Source organism: Prosopis cineraria, unplaced genomic scaffold, assembly GCF_029017545.1.
Source record: "Prosopis cineraria cultivar Desert tree isolate PC_DT_omini unplaced genomic scaffold, ASM2901754v1 PC5, whole genome shotgun sequence".
In the NCBI taxonomy this organism is placed as follows: domain Eukaryota; kingdom Viridiplantae; phylum Streptophyta; class Magnoliopsida; order Fabales; family Fabaceae; genus Prosopis; species Prosopis cineraria.
This window is the reverse complement of record NW_026555336.1, coordinates 10,772,121-10,788,465: the sequence shown is the minus strand read 5'-3', so window position 1 is coordinate 10,788,465 and position 16,345 is coordinate 10,772,121. Positions and strand designations below refer to the sequence as shown.

The 16,345-nt window shown below is 29.9% G+C and overlaps 1 protein-coding gene across 1 annotated transcript; it reads right to left on the bottom strand.

Moving 5' to 3' along the window:
- Positions 1 to 1,865: 1,865 nt before the first annotated feature.
- Positions 1,866 to 7,378, bottom strand: LOC129312167 (homeobox protein HD1-like). The gene is made up of 5 exons (XM_054954788.1): positions 6,776 to 7,378; positions 6,426 to 6,546; positions 2,699 to 2,889; positions 2,461 to 2,592; positions 1,866 to 2,284 (listed from the first exon to the last, which is right to left on the bottom strand). The coding sequence occupies exons 1-5, from the start codon at positions 7,055 to 7,057 to the stop codon at positions 2,144 to 2,146; spliced, it is 867 nt and encodes a 288-aa protein (XP_054810763.1). The 5' UTR covers positions 7,058 to 7,378; the 3' UTR covers positions 1,866 to 2,143.
- Positions 7,379 to 16,345: the final 8,967 nt, after the last annotated feature.

Below are 16,345 nucleotides of genomic sequence, written 5' to 3'. Positions count from 1 at the left end.
TGAGAAAACAGCAAGTTAAGAATCTCAGTTCTGGAAGTAACACAAGGAATACAGCCAGTAGGGGGTTAAATTCCCAAAGATATTGAAAGTAACACCAATAATCACATGAAAGTTTTTAATATACAAAAATAGATTTAAGAAAATAGCTTTCAAGCATTATAACTTTTCTTTTCTAACTGTTAAACATAAATCTTTTCTAACTTGTCATTATCAAAATTAAGGTTTAACATTTATTCAAGGTTTTAGATAACATTAACAAGTTGAGACTAAAATATACTAACCTCTCCTCTATTTTTACTTTAATTACAAATACCTCCCTTCTATTTTTAAAACCTATACAAACCTAATTTGAAATCAAAATTTACATAATGCATATCTCCTCTATTTTAAAGATTTCATTTATTTCCATCCAACAATTAATTAGCCATTAAATAATATATTTTGAACTAAAATTCTCCTATTTAACATAAATGTTGTCCAAAAGTCATTGAAGTTTTCAAATGATAATTATAGTATATAAGTTGAAAAATAATTTTAAATATAAATGAACTTATTTATATACTATATAAATTTAAGAGTTGTTTTATACAAACTTATTTATACCGTAATTTTTTAAATTTTAAATATGTAAGTTGACAAAAATAATAGTTCAGACTTACATGAATAAAAATTAAAAAAAATTGGAAAATATATTTGAAAAAAGAGTTAGGAATTTAATATAAGGAGAGATAAATTAATTAATATAATTTATATCTATTTTATTAATTTTAATATAATTTACGTTTCTTAATTTTAATATTTTGTAAAATGTTTATGAAAATATAATCATAATATTCTTTAAAAGAGGAGAGAGAATACATTAGATAATGAGAACAAATAAATAATTTTAAATTTTGTCACAGATTTTATTTAATATAAGAAAGAAATTTAGAATTTTAAAAGGAATATTCCTAAAAATATTTAAAAAATGGATTCAAATGTAAGTTTTGAAAACAAAAAAGAAGTCTCTATAATATTAACAAACTTGAAGGGAGATTATTGTATTTTACTTATAATTTAACATGTTAACTGTGATGAGACACTTAAAAGTGGTTTATAAATAAAATAAATGTAGTATAAATTAAATTTTAAAATTTAAATCTATCACAGAAAAGATTGCAAAATGTCTCAAGTAATATCATTCTTTCTGGCTTGCCATAAATGCTCCTTAAGGATCTTTTGTCGCGCAAGCTGTTGAAAATTTAAAGGCGCAATGTTTCTAGGGAAATAATCGCACTATGCCACAATCCGTGCTACCCACTCTCTGAATTATTAGTTTGGATTTGACAATAATAAAATGGCACATTCTTTTTACTCAAAAAAAAAAAAAAAAAGTTAAAAGAAGCCGCATTCTCGAGCGCCCTGTAAAGGTAACTGATCATCACCTCCATCTTAATCATTGCTTTCTTTCATCCATACGAAACTAAGGGAGGACAGAAAGGTTTTAAAAAGATTAATTAATTTAAATTAAATTTTAAGCATTAAATTTTAAAAATTTATAATTTAATTTTTAATTTATTAATTTTATTATGATAAATTTGTAATTTGTATTTTAAATTTTAATAAAAAAATAATTTTTTTATTTTTCAACCATATTAAAATTTAAAAATAAATTATAAATTCATCATAACACATTTATAAAATTAAGAGATAGACATACAAATTTTTAAAGTTTAATACTTAAGACATAATTTGAATTAATTAATATTTTTAAAATATCTTTGTCATTCTTCCCAAAACTAAAAAAGCATTCTCATTCCTCTCAATTCTCATTGAACGGCCCAAAAGACTGACGAAACTGGAAAATACATGCCCGCCGTACGTGCTGATCCAGAACTTAGAGCCTTTAAATAGATTTGTGAATCCTTCAAGCAACATATACAATATTTCTTGTTCAACTGGTCAGACACGCAGTAAACAATTTACAACCACAGTGAAAAATAACCACTTAACTTTCACACCCAAAAAACAAAAACACTTAATTCTTTCCTATAAGTAATGCAGAAAGCTTATAAATATGAACTTTCTTGAGCTATTATTATAAAACTACTAGTTTATATATGTATCGGCCTTAGTTGTTCCATATAGATGCATCAAGCGAAGTCTACCTCTTGCGCTTGGACTTCAAAGAGGTCACAGACTGAGAGTTGTTGTGCCAGTTTCGTTTCCTTTGGTTGATGAACCAGTTATTAATTTGCTTCAGCTGCAACCCTGTCTCCTCCACAAGTTTCGCCTTGTCATCTTCCTGAAAAGTATAATAGGTTGTGATTCATATCAAATAGTCACTACTTGTATATATCATTAAATGATCAGAACCAAAACCCAAGACTCTCTGGTTATGTTCTGGCAAGAATAACATGGCAATGTTAATTTTGGGTCATAGTCAATTAATATTCGCACTTTGCTGTTGATAAAACTTACAGTTGGGTAGGGCCACTTAGCATGTTGTTGCCACCAATTCTTTAACACTGTAGTTGTGTCACCTGGTAATTTCCCAGCTCTTCTTTTCCTTAGAATTTCCTCTCTCACATCTTCAATTCTTGACTTGAATCCCTGCACATGCATGCTAGACCAGGTTAATCAATTCGCACTGTTTTAAAGGAAGTGATTAGAACCGTATAATAAACAAGACTGGTTTCAGAGAATAAATTAAAATGACCTGCTTCAGCTCTATCTTTAGTTCCTGACGAACTCTTTCCATCAGAGACCTTTCAGATTCTGTAGGAAGTAATGGACCGAAACCCATGATGTCATGCCCTTCAACGCCAGACTGATCCATTGAGAAATCCATCGCCAACTCGTCTTCATCGTCTGACATTGTTGCCCCACTTCCTTCTCCCAAAGTCACTCCTGATATATGTAAACGATCACCGGGGAAAAAAAAATATATCATCTCACCCCATATTTTGCAAAGTTTCTATCATATTTTGCTCCAAATAATTATCAACCACAGCAAGTCAAGTTTATCTTTTATCATATGATTATAACTTATGGGAAAAACACAATCATTAATCCATATAATTTTATTGAGTTTTGCTTTTAGTCCCTATAGTTTTTTGATTGAAACTATAGGAACTTAAGTGACAAATGTCACTCAATATTGTTAAAACTATAAATACTGAAAACACTGAAAAGGATACAAAAATTAGAAGCAAAACTCAATGAAACTAAAGGAACTTATGATTGCTTTTCCTAAATTATAACGTTTAGACACATGCTTAGAGTTACTAGATTAGTGCACCAGACCTGACACGTATCTTAGAATTAAAAGTATATATATGATTGCATTGATAGAATTCCTAGACCATCCGTCTTCGTGCAGGTATTAGTATTGTTAATTGTAATGATTGATAACGATAAAGGTGAGGCATGCAGATTGTTAATTATTCTCAACCTTATCTCAGATTCCCTTGGAAAAAGACATAATTGATGAGAAAGTTTTAATTTTAGTCCCAAATAAACCAGAAGTATGAAGACAACCAAGCTTTGCCACTTATATCAAACAAAAGTGGAAGACATAAAAAGCCAATCTAACTAGTAGACGTCCTTTTTGCCAGATGGGGGTGTGTAGTATATCTGTATATGTCATCCTTATCAATGAAGGCTTAAGCTATTTATAGTTGACACTGTACAGCCAAAGATCTCCTATATAGAATATAATTCCTATTAGGCCAAAATTGAAAAAGAATCTCCTCAATTTTGAGAGCTGCGTAATTTAATCTCCTCAATTTCAATAGCTATTCAACCTGTCATCCCAAGTAACAACCTATGACTGCCTTTTCATTTCCCTTCACATTTTTTTCTATCTGGACTGGGCAAATGGCCATTGTTTGGTCATTTGGATTTGCAATTCCTCTTTCTTTTCTAGTTTAACTACTTGGCTTACATATATAGTCAATATTAGAAATAAGGTTTTGGATTAAGAGTTATATTACAAAACTAAAAGTTTGGAAATCTTTAGCCACCTAAAGTTGACGAGAATAAATTGTTCGACCCTCTTTTTTTTTATACCTAAATTGTTTGACCCTCTAAATAAAGGACATTCTTTGCATTTTTTTGTAATTTTATTATAATCCCAAAAAATATCCCTCAGGTCAACGAAATAATATCTCTTGCTCATTTTACTTTAAACCTAGAGGCAGATATTTTTATATATGTTTTGATGTAAGAAAATAAAGTTGAGTCTAATGGAAGAGGCTGCTCCCTTGCAACATGGCAAACCAAAATTCAAATACCCGCTGAAAAATATGCCCACAATTAATGCCTAACCATGCCTTGAATGGGATATTGCTCCAATAAGAGCATACCTATGAGCTATCAATTAAAATCAAGTTGAATACAATCCTATGCATTTGACTTCAGTTCTTAACTTCTTTCTCATATTCTCCTTCTCTCTCTCCTGATCTCTTTATATTAAGTTGCCATATTGGCTTAAAAAAAGTCAGATGCGTGTCAGCTAACCATATTATGTATGTGATCCATATATACCATGATGCTACAACAAAATAGACACAAAAATGCATGATACTAAAACATTTCTAATTAACTTCCTAATTTATTAAGCAATGGTTTAAACCTCACTTCAGTTTTGTCCAGGTTAAAAGAAGAAGGAGAAGAAGGAGAAGGAGAAGGAGAAGTAAAAAAAAAAAAAAAAATCAGTTTTCTTTGACACTTTCAAGTATCAAAACTGAATAGTGATGTCCTGGGGCAAACGCATATTACTTCATGAAACACGAAAATTTCCACTTAAAATAACATATCACACAATTGAAATGAATTTGAAATAGGGGAGCACATGAATGAAATCGGTAACCATAAAAGAATGTTTATATATATGTTGCTATTTATTTACAAAATGTAGCAACCTATATATACATATAAGTTGCTTCATTTGGTAAATACACAATCAAGTTTTGTTCTATTATATATAAACAATTTATTGACAATGTTAGGTATTAAAAATTTTGAAAAATGTACATTTTACAAGAAAGTCATTTAAAAAAATGAAAAAAAAGTTGCACAAAGCAGAATGAGCAATTTATTTATAAAAAAATTGCATTTACATTTCATCTAAATGAATTATGCAATGTTTGATGCCAGCATATAGACACACACACACACACTTGAAGAAATGGATCCTTTTTAATGATCAGTAAAACTGACCAAAACATGGGACAATGGGGCAGTGGCGCATAATCCCCAGGATTAGCGTGTTTATTAGGTTTATTGCTTCAAATGTTTGTACTTGCCTTTTCTATTCAGAAAAAGAAGAGTAAAATTGACCAAAATCACATGAAAAACCTCTTTTTAGTTTACATCCTTAAAAGGCATTTATTGCCTATAATTCTATAATGAGACTTCCATTACCCGATGAACAGATAGTGATAACCTGACAGAGGTAGCAATACTACCATATCAGGAATAGTGGCTATCGTTGATGCTGATGTTGATTTTGATTGACGAACGAGAAAAATATTTGGGTCTATTTCGTACGTTTCACAACATCTTCTCAAAATAAAGTTTCAATGATGCCAAAACAAATTAGGACACATCAACAGTTTTCACCAAAATCAGAAATGACGTACACTAGCAAAAGGCTAACAGTCTAACACTATGGATTTGCAGATATTTAATTTATGTTTTATCGTTATGCAATCAAATAAAACAGTCAGTCAAATTAAAAATACTTTTTCATGTATTTATACAAAGTCCGAAGAATAACTAAGTTATATTATTATAACTGATAAGTAGTGTAGTTTGCAAATGTTATACATGTATAAATTCTGAAGTTTCACGCAACTCGGTAACAGAAAATGCACTGTATGAAAGCTACTTTCTTGAACAGAAAATATAGGCTGTTGAGAATGCTGTGGGAATATCGCTCTCCACCAAACTATAGACCACTAAGAGACCTTCCCATAAGCCCATATATTCTGTACACATTCGTCCAGATAATGCCACTATCCTTTGAGACATACCCAGAACCCACAAAAAATTATACAGATTCTAGATATACGATTTGATTCATTTTATTGTTGTACTATTAAAATATTATACAGTATTTGTTTAACATGCTAAATGCGTGAAGACAAAAGCTGCAAAAATTATACTGCACTGCTGATCAAGAAAAAAAATATTATACTGTACTTTCATAAAAAATTCTGTATCAGTAAGTTATAAGTTGTATTGATGTCATGTATCAAAATAACGCAATACCACTCAATTAACCATAAAAATGATTTCACTAAATATTGAGGTTAAATATGGACAAATATTTTTTACCCTTTTTAAGTTAGCGGCAGTTGTTAATGTTATGGCATAATCATTGATCACAAAAATCAAAGAAATGAAAATGAAACAAGCACCAAAAGTTACAGGAAGAATACCTGTGAGAGCTTGTAAGGTGTTTTCAATATCACGACAGGCCATAACAGCCTCCACCGCATGAATTCTGACATGCTGCTGTAGCTGTTCTTTAAAGCTACACAGCACTACCAAATATTGTGCCTGCAAAATTTGTTATAAGAAATAATTAAATTATTTAGCCTCAAAATTAACCCCAAGAAAAAAAAAAAGGGTTGCGAAGTATGATTTTCTCCTGTCATGATTGATTATTTGATTCTTGAAGAGTATCTTAACGGTTTAACCTCTAACGAGTAAGAAATTGAAGTTTGAGAGATGAAGCATATAGATCCCGAAATCAATCTATGGAAGTTGAAAAGAAAAATCGCAGTACGAGGAAGTTGTCGAGCTCCTGGCGATCTTGAGGTGAAAGGGAATGAGCATGAAGGGAGGCATAAGAACGAAGAAGCTGATGAGACTGCGGTAACTGAGCCTCGATAAGAGGAAGCTGATCGATCGGAGTGGCGACGCGGAGGCAACCGACATGTGCCGCCACAAGCTGCCCACAGAGAGGATGTGTCGCTATCTCTGCCTTAAGCTGCCGGAGGAGCTCGCCGGACGGCGACAATTCTCCTCTCAAATCCCCACTCATAATTCCCAGTCCAGCTTCTTGCATTTTCCGATACAAAAAGCCAAAATGGAAGAGCGAAAAATACAAAAGCAAGGAATGAATTGGAGGAGGAGGTTATTGAGGATGAGAGTGAGGACCACTCTACCGGGATTAGACACGCACAACTTTCTGCAGCACGTCTGATTAGGAACACAGAATTGGGAAACGCGAAGAAAGAGAAGAAGCGTGTGGGGTTTGGCGTGGGTGCGTGTGAGAGAGAAGGGAGGAAGAGGGAGAGGAAGAGAGGGTATGTTGTCGTTGCTGAATCATTACTATGAAAGGGGATTGGAAGAGATGTCAGAGGACGGAAAAAGAAAAGAAAGAAAAGAAAAAGCCCAAGATAAAGCTGCCCCTCTCTTCTGTGGCTTGACTGACACAATTCGATTGCTTTTTGTAATTTGTTGGCCGTTGTTTTTTTCTTTTTTAACCTTTAATCTTTTTAATCCCGACCAGCCTTTGGTTTCCATTCTAATTGAGTTAGGTTTTTTTTTTTGCCACTAATTGAGTTAAATTAAATCAAATTATATAATGCTTCTATCACATTTTACTGAATTTCTTGAATCAAAGAAATTAGTTAGAGGTAAATAATAATCTTAATTTTTTTAAAAAAAATGAAATAGGGGAAATAGTATTCAAGATCACTAGAAGAGAATTTATAACATGAAAGTAAAGCTTAGTAAATGGGCTTAACCTGAGAAGCCAGTGGTTAGTCTGTCAATTTTGATTGGTTGGGTTGATAAGCCAATTTTTTAACTTAACAATGAAAATGTGTGAGTTAAACAAGCTAATTCACTAATCAATTTAAAAAAAATAAAAAAAAATCATGTTCACTAGCCCACATGTTTGACTTGGCAAATTTTTTATGTTTGTAATCCTAAACACTGCCTAAGAATCTTAAATTTTCTATTCAGGTAGGAATATAGAGAAAATTGTATATAGAACCAATGGAATTGTGTACACAGCCACTTGTGACTCGTGAGTTGTGAATTGGAAATCATTATCATATAATATATATATATATATATATATTGAGACATTATATTATATATATGTGCCTGACTCTTTCACAGGGATGAAGAAATATCTTCTTGTTTTTTTTTTCCTTTCCTTTCAACTAACATGCTATTAACGTGTAATTAATTACCTAACAAAAAAAGAGCCAATGATTTATGAAGCAATGAATTCCTTTTAACTAACACGTGTGAGTAGTGTCAGTTAACCAATTAACCTGGCTTAGTATATCTACAAAATTTTAATTTTGATATTAGCTTAATGTAATTTCACGTGTACGTGATTAGATTTTATTAATTATAATATACTTATAAATACTATCACTTATTTATGACAACTGTGGACTAAAATTAGATTAATTTTAAATGTACATGTTATGTAAATTTTAAATAATTCTAGAAAAAAAAAAAGAATTCAAGTGCATTTTGTGGGTTGGCTTGTGGGTTCACCAATTAGCTAGTTAATGGGTTGGGTTAGGTTTTTTCAACTTGTTTATTTGGTAAGCTAACCCTAACCCAACCTGTCAAAATGCCAACCTACAAGTGCTAACCTATGAGCTAGTTTGTAGCCCGTTTGCTTAGTGTTACATGAAGGGCCTGAAACATTTTAAAATTACATGATAGGCCCAAAATCTTTAAATGTAATTAAATTATAAAAATTAATTACCTAAATGCCCTCGTATGTTTTTCTTTTAAAATACCATCGACTACCGTCTAGTTGACCACCATTATTGGCTGTTGAAGCTCTAGCAATGGTGACGTTAATGGTGGTCAACTATGGACAATGGCCAAAGGGAGCTTGAACCCAATACCCTTTGGCTCCCTAAAAATATTAAAGATTATTGGGTTAGCTAAACCTTCAAAATATATAATGGAAAATAATATATATATATTATAAGTATAATTTCCAAGCAAGCATTTTGCTGAGCTCTCAATAATTATAGGTGAGTCGTTAATATCTAAACAATCAATTGTTAATACATTTGAACTTGAGTTGTCAATATTTAAAAAATGAGTTGTTAATTTTCAAATCCAACTTGTTTCTTTATTATTGACAAATTATCAATATTATGCTAAAAAATAATATATATGTCATAAATTTAGTTTCGAAACCTTTCCATGGCCATTGTTAATTTTTGATGAGTTGTTGTCACTATATGAACAATCATATGCTAATATGTAATTTCATAATGCTTTTGCCTTTCATGTTATAAATTCTCTCCCCATGGCCCTAAATGATACTCTCCCAATGAAAAATCATATACTCCCTCCATTCTAAAATGTAAAATATTTTTAACTGAATTTTACACTAAATAAAATAGTTACATACTTTTAAACTAATCTTATCTTTTTATATTCATCCCTATTAAACATTCTATAATAAATATAAAGTCATTATCAATAGGGACATTTTTGAAAAAAAAGGCAATGATTATATCTCAAAAGACTAAAAATACTTTACATTTTTTAACATCCAACTTTTTAAAAAAATGCCTTATATTTTTAACAAAGGGAGTAGCACTTTGTCTTCTAAACCTACTCGTATTTAAATTTATTAGAAAAAGTTGGGATAATGTATATTATCATAGATAGCTAGAAGGCACTTCTAACAATTAGACGTTAATTAAACGGGTAGTTAAATTGTTAAAATAGTCTAAAATTAAATAACTTTCTAGGCCTACCCTACTTTTAAAGCATGAATTAAAAAGGAAAAAAAAAAAGCAGTGTTCAAGAATCAGACTAACTAGATGGTCAAACTAATTGGATGCTTGACTAGAATTGTTAATGGCTTGGTAGATGAAAAAAAAAAAACATTTTCATGATTGTGTCAAGTTGGATTGAAATTAAATCATTGTTTAATTGAAAACTGGAGTTGAGCAAGAAACTAGAATGGTTTTCAAAAAATCAAACAAGTATAAATATAATACAAAAATGCTAAATTTTTTTAAAACAAAAAGAAAAATTCAAAAATTAGATAATACTAAAATCAACTTCATTTTTTATCCTTCATATATAGAGATATATAATATAATTTGAGACTACTATTTTTAAAAAGACATTGATAATTATAAATACAGATGCAAATACTTTTGAATTTATTCATACTTAATTATTTGACCAAGATCCATCTATATTTAATAAATTATGAAATCATAATTTAAAATATTATTGATTTATGATCATGTTGTGTTATTTTATCAACAACTAGACATATTATGAATTTATTTCTCACACACACACACACACACACACACACACATTTTTATATATAAAATTTAATATTATTTTTATTTAATTACTACATTATTAGTTCAACTCCTGGTCTATTGATTAGACTATAAAAATTGAAACATGTTAATCTTTCCAATTTAACCTCCAGTTTGACTTCTAAAACATATAAAAAAAAATACAAGCAATGGTAAAGAAGTGTACTTTTTTTATAGAAAAAATGGCAAAGGTGCATCTTTGATTCTTTAACTTCACCAAATATTTTATTTTAGTTTCATAATTTTATAAAATATTTTTTAATCCTAACGCTATTAGTTTCATTAAAAGAAATGAAAACTTTTAACTTTTAAATGTTTACAAAACAATTTTAAATGTTGATATATTAAATTTACTTTTTTTAAATGACAATGATTGGTACAAAAAAATTATTATTAAGACTGATGATATTAAAATTAGAAGACAGAAAATATATTTTATAAAATTAATATGATTAAACTAAAACTTTATATAAAGTAGAGGTCAAATGTGTACTTTGACAAAAAAATAATACTCTACTTTTTGTATGAAAGGCAACTAATATATATATGACCATAAGTTTAAAAATATTATATTTTAGGCTATGAAAAAAGTTAAATAAAGGAATTGTATATTTAGGATTAGAGAAAATATAAAATATTTTGATGAAAATTTTCCCCATTTATAGAAGGAAATTGGGTTCTTGAATAAGGAAATTGCATAAGAAAAACAAGCATTTAAATCAATTGAATTAACTGAAAAAAAACCAATTAAATTAAGGGTTAATATGTAATTGAAACCTTGAATTATAAGTTTAAGGATGATTTGAACCCTAAACTCTTATTTAATACATTTTGAACTCTAAATAATTAAAATTGGTACAATTCCACTCCTATTGTTAAATTAAAGTAAACATTCGTTGTTGTTTTCTTATAATGGGACCTAATAAGTAATTTTTTTTAAAGGAGGGTAGGAGAAAGAGGGAGAGTGAAATTAGATGAATTAGGTGAAAATTCAATTTAGGTATTAAAAAAATAATGAATGTTTGATTTAATTTAATGGCGGGATGAGAGTACAGCAATTTTAATTATTTAAAATTTAGAATATATTAAAAAAAATTTTAAATCACACCTAAATTTATCATTTAAAGTTCAAATTATATATTTGTAATTTGTTGTTGCTGTTGTTGTTCTTTCTTTTTCCTTAGGAAAAGATTTAGATATTTTTGGGATTGGGGGCTAAGGCGAAGTACGTTGATTTTGATGTTGACAAACAATGATTCTGGGTGGAGGATAGTTATCACACATGGACGTAGTTTGGGTTATCTGTACCTGGCTCAAGCACCCATCATTGGTGGCTCTGTTTTAATTTCTCAACAATTTATTGTGACGTTTTCTGGATTGGTTTGGCACCTCTCGCTTTAATAATTATTCTTTCAAAGAAAGTACGGCGGTTATGTGGGGTTATGTCTCATAAATTTTTGAAATAATATAAACAGGACAGAAACAATTGTTAAAAATTAATTTGGTGTTCATAGAAATCAAAGGAAAATATCTTTTTAAAAATAATTATTGATAGGATAGCGATGAAAAAAACAAGGAAAAATGACATTTACAATCTTTATAAAAGCATTAATAATAATTGAAGACTTTAAATTATTAAAATGTTATTAAAAAAAACTAAGGACTTTATTCTTAATTTAAAATAAGTCATTATTGAAATAAACAATGGAGTGCCATTGATAAATTTGAATAAAGTTAAGGAGAATTGCTCAAGAAAATTGCACCACAAATTTTTTTGTTAACAAAAGAAGTTGGGACAAATTATGAAAATGGGCCTTTCGTTGGCATTAATTGCTAAGGGCTAAATAACATAAACGTTATTATTGTAAAAAAAGAAAAAAAAGCAAAAATAAAGCAAGATTCTTTGCTATCAATATTTTATATAAGGTGTTTTACTGTCAATATGTCATAAGGTCCTTCATTATTAATAATTTTATGTCAATATTTAATACAAGGTCCTTTTGTGTCAATATGTCACAAGGTTTTTCTTTGTCAAAAATTTGAAATATTAGAAGTTGGGATCTTCAGTTATATGCAATAATTCTTCCATTATATGCATTTGAACATTAAATATATGCAAGAAAACTTACATTTATTTGAATAACATCTTTTGATACTTTAAAAATTAACTCAGAAGCATTTTAAAAATACTAGAAGCAGGGGTCTTCAATTATATGTTGTGATTCTTCTAATATATGCATTTGAACTTCAATTATGTGCAAAAAAAAAAAACTTTCATTTATTCAAATAACATTTTTGCATATTTGAATATCACTCATTAATTTCTCTTATGAATTTTTTTGGAAGCATATGCAATATTTCTTCCTCGATATATGAGTGATCTTCGATGAAATGCAAACTTCTTTCACATATTCAAATAACACTTTTGCATATTCGAATATCACTCATTAATTTTTCTTATGGATTAGAAGCATATGCAATCTTTCTTCCTTGATATGCAACTAATCTTCAATGAAATGCAAATATCTTCCACATATTCGAATAACTTTTGTATATTCGAATATCACTCATTAATTTTCCTTATGAATATATTTGGAAGCATATGCTATCTTTCTTCCTTGATATGTGATTGATCTTTAATGAAATGCAAATTTCTTCCATATGTTTGAATAACACTTTTGCATATTTGAATAAATAAAAGCCTATTTGTAATTCGTTGAAGTGATAGTCGAATATCCAAAATGGTTATTTGAATAAATAGAAGAAAAATTATATTTTTAAGATATTCAAAATGCATATTCAAATATGCTTAGAATTTGGGGTTTGAATATTGCATCTATGTTGTGTTTTTAGGATATCACAAATTCAAATTCTGAAAATGCAAATAGATATTTTGAAAATGCAAATAAATATTCAAAAAATGCAAATAGATCCTTTGAAAATTTGCTGATTTTTTATGAAAATATTAAAGGATATTCTTAATGGTCACTATTGTTATATGTAAAGCTTAATCACACCAACTTAAAACATAAAAAACAACAAATTAAATACCAGCAAATTCATTTATCATTAAACAATAATGTCTTTTTATATCCATTGATAACATAAACTACATTACATTATAACAAGATAATACATAATAAATCCACTTAATTACATCTCAAAAGTCCTAAACAACTATAATCCTTAAATCAATTAAGAATCCTAATCTATTAGGAAATATACAACCACGTCCTGAGCATAGCCCCTGTTCCTTGCAGCTAAATATTTCAAATATGGAAACTTAGGCAGAATGTCATATAAGAATCTAGCTATTCTTTGCCAAACATCTTTAGGTGCAAATGTAACATCCTCATAGTAAAAGTAAGAAAGTCTAATGTCATTTTCTTTCTCATTTTCTTGAATTACTTTTGAAACCAATTTTTTTTAGAAAATCTTATCCCAACAAAGTGATTAAACTTCTTAGAACTTGATGAACTTGCTTCCATATCCTAGTCATAATTGTCACTTTCCAAACCAAAATTTGCTCAATTGCATATCAAGATACAAAGTGGAGATTAACAACTTGTCCAAAGGAAGAAAAGACAAAATATACAAAGTGGGAAGTTTTAAGTATGTAAACAATTAGAGGAAAAAATGGAAAGAATTAAAAGTACGAATTAGAAATGTCGCAATGATATCTTAATGGCAATGACATCTCTTCCAAGACTACTATAACATCCTGAATTTCTTAATCCCATGATTAGTTGTTAATTAAGGGTAAAGTGGTAATTAGTGTGAGATTAGAGCTTTGGATGATTATGTGATGATTTGACTCATTGATATATTAAATAAACAGATACGAGTGAAAGGATCACATTTTGGGTCAAAGAAAGTGCGTGTGGTGAGAGTTATTCTCACTGTGTCACGTGCTAAGGCTTGTGTTGCATGTACCATAACACATGGACCAAAAAATGACCCCTTAAGTTGTAAATTTTGGGTGAATTTCATAAAGAAAAATTTGAAAACACATGAAAGGAGAGGAGAGAAAGTTGAGGTTTGCTAGGGCAAGAGATTTTTGGAGTCGTGGAAGGTGCTTCTGATCAGTAACTTAACAGGTAAGCTACGTATAACTCTTACCTTCCATTCTACCCAAATTTCTTTGAATGAGTTATAGAGAAATTGAATTGGTAAAATTTTAAGGGTCTGATTATTACCCAATAGTAATGAAAAGGTTTTCAGGAGTTAAACTAGAGCTTTGCGATTGGTTCAGAGCTGAACGATAGAGCTTCAAACCCGTAGGCTTGATTTGGCCCTAAATCAAGAGGAAATTAGGGTGAAAATCTTGTTTAACTAAAATGAGATCAGTTAAGGTGATATAAAGTGGTAATCAAGTAGTAATAGACTTAGAATAAATAAATGTAAAAGAATATATTGTTAAATATAACCATAAGTAATAATTATATATTTTTGGTCAAATTAGACCAATTGTATTTAGATTGGCATATCAAGCGTGTAAGTTAAGAAAGGAATCTTGTGATAAGGTATTGTGGTAATTGAAATCTATGGGTAACCTTTCTAGTGACAAAAGGATTGAGATGACCGAATAACTTCCCTTGCTTGACTATTTGTTGTAACTATGTGTGAGTATGCTATATAGTGCATGAAATGGTTTTAAGTAAGCATGATTCATGGTATTTTATGAATGTTACATGAAATAGTTTTTGATCAAATAGAAGTATTGAACTATGTGATTTCATATGGTATGTAAATATGTATATGTTATGTATGAGAAAACATGTAAAATGGTATTTGAGAACTTATGAATGGTTCGGAAAGCATGATCATAGGGGTGGGAGTTCATCCATGTGGAGTGTGGTGATAAGACCATATGACATATTCTTCTCAGTGCCCGATAGGGTGCCATGTTGGAGAATTATACCTCCCTTGTGCCCTTTGAGGTGCGATGCTGGAAATAATCTTCTTAGTGGCTATTGAGGTGCAGTGTTGGAGATTTAGACTTCTTAGTGTTTATGTGATATAATGTTGGAGTCAATGATACCCTGTAACCTCCTCCTGTATCCTCTAGATACAGGAGAACATTATGGTGTTATCACATCATTCATAATACAATCAGTAAACAAATGTTTTATTTGAAAATCTTCAGCTGAAGACTTATTTCATAAAATCAAGAAATAATACAATACATCAGAGAATACATATTGAAAATAATCTATATGCATTCACCTCTATCATTACATGCCTTAAAACCATAACAATCAGGTAGAAATAGGTTTGTGTGTCACGACATGCAATACATGCACCACGGCATGTGGCACAGAGCCACACGCCTAACTTTTCTATGCCGTATACTGTGACATGTGACACCATGCATTGCAGCGTGCCTATCCAATTTTCTGCCATCATTTTGATAGCAAAAATGATGAACTTTCGGCATGTGCCATTTTCACATACAACATCCGATTGGAGTGATTCAAGAGCTTACACATAGCTTAGCTCAGAAGCTAACTAATGAGATAAGTTTGAACATGATCTAATGGTCCGATCAAAATTAGACTCTTGGGTGTAAAATATCACTTTTTCTGAAAAATTTGCACACCCAAGCACTCAAATCGATCCCTTTCCCTTATTGAACCACACAAGGCCGTGAGTCAAGTCCAAAAAGACCTAATACACCTAATTAACCACGATATATCTTAATCATACTCATATATCAAAATTTAACTTTTCTACGACCAATTTTCACATTTTTCTAATTTCACACACTTTGCCAATTCTTGGCATAACTTGACCCGCTTGGTCATTTCTCAACACATTCATATACATAACACATTCATAATAAAATCTTAGCCCTAAATTACTCATTTCATCATAATTTATCTCTTGGGCTTAAGATTCACCAATACAATCAAAATCATTTTAATACTAATACTCAAATATAGCTCCTTGTTTCATTTCAACACATATACATATAATCGGGATAGATTTCACATGATCTCTATTCAAAACATGCATGC

Bases quoted from the DNA above. Each gene is read 5' to 3' on its own strand.
- LOC129312167 (XM_054954788.1), bottom strand. From the start codon at position 7,057: ATGCAAGAAGCTGGACTGGGAATTATGAGTGGGGATTTGAGAGGAGAA. The intron at 6,547-6,775 runs GTACTGCGATTT...CAAATTTTGCAG, and splicing joins AGGAGCTCGACAACTTCCTC to GCACAATATTTGGTAGTGCT. The intron at 2,285-2,460 runs GTAAGTTTTATC...TATACTTTTCAG, and splicing joins CTAAGTGGCCCTACCCAACT to GAAGATGACAAGGCGAAACT.